The sequence below is a fragment of the Octodon degus genome, unplaced genomic scaffold, assembly GCF_000260255.1.
Source record: "Octodon degus isolate 3935 unplaced genomic scaffold, OctDeg1.0 scaffold00037, whole genome shotgun sequence".
Lineage (NCBI taxonomy): Eukaryota > Metazoa > Chordata > Mammalia > Rodentia > Octodontidae > Octodon > Octodon degus.
Window position 1 is genome coordinate 6,703,559 of NW_004524613.1, and position 1,215 is coordinate 6,704,773.

Genomic DNA, 1,215 nt, shown 5'->3' on the forward strand with positions numbered 1-1,215 from the left:
AATGACAAAGAGAAGGAACAAAATGCAGTCTCAGGCCCTGAGTCCACCCAGTACAAATGCAGAAGACACTAGCATAAAGGAAACTGGAAATCACACCCCTGAAATCTCTGAAATAACAGCGGTGGAAGTAAAGAAACAACTGCAGAACAGTATAGAAGAAATCAGATCAGAAATAATTTCAGAACTAAAAAATGTAGTGATATCTATAATTAAAGAAGTACTAAGTGCTTCTCAAGAATACACTGATAGGAGTTCCTAGGTGGGTCAGGCTCAAGCTACCTGAGGCCAAGATGCAGGACCCCAATGAAGACACTGAGTGGAATGACATCTTACACAAAAAGGGCATCCTGCCCTCCAAGGAAAGCCTGAAAGAACTGGAGAAGGAGGCGGAAGAGGAGGAGCAGAAGGCCCTGCAGCAGTCAGTTGTGAAAACATATGAAGATATGACGTTGGAGGAGCTAGAGGATAATGAAGATGAATTCAATGAGGAAGATGAACGGGCTGTTGAGATGTACAGGCAGCAAAGGCTGGCTGAGTGGGAAGCAGCTCAATTGAAGAATAAATTTGGAGAAGTTTTGGAGATCTCCGGAAAGGACTATGTTCAGGAAGTTACCAAAGCCGGTGAGGGCTTGTGGGTGGTCTTGCACCTTTACAAGCAAGGGATTCCCCTCTGTGCCCTGATCAATCAGCACCTCAGTGGATTGGCCAGGAAGTTTCCTGACGTCAAATTTATCAAGGCCATTTCAACAACCTGCATACCCAACTACTCCGATCGGAACCTGCCCACAGTATTCGTCTACCTTGAAGGTGGCATCAAGGCTCAGTTCATCGGTCCTCTGGTATTCGGGGGCATGAACCTGACAAGAGATGAGTTAGAGTGGAAACTGTCCGAATCTGGAGCGATCAAGACAGACCTGGAAGAGAACCCCAAGAAGTCTGTTGAAGACGTGCTGTTGTCCTCTGTGCGTGGCTCTGTCCCTATGCGGAGGAGGGACAGTGACTCTGAGGGGGACTAAGGCTGCACTTGCTGCAACTCTGCGCACTTTCTTGATGTGACAGGCCATCTGATTTTTTTAAAAAGAAAAACCAAGAACGAATCCTTTTGGATTTTAGCCTCTTTATAATTGTGCATCACACCTCATCCATTTCCAAAACAATCATTACTCAGAATTGTATTAAATTTCTTGGAACTCTCTTTTTAAATAACATTTCTTT

General features: G+C 44.9%; 1 protein-coding gene across 1 annotated transcript; it reads left to right on the forward strand.

Annotated features, from left to right (window-relative positions):
- Window positions 1–290: 290 nt before the first annotated feature.
- Window positions 291–1,215, forward strand: LOC101579932 (phosducin-like protein 3). The gene has a single exon (XM_012514704.2). It carries the CDS (start codon window positions 291–293, stop codon window positions 1,014–1,016), a length of 726 nt encoding a protein of 241 aa, XP_012370158.1. The 3' UTR covers window positions 1,017–1,215.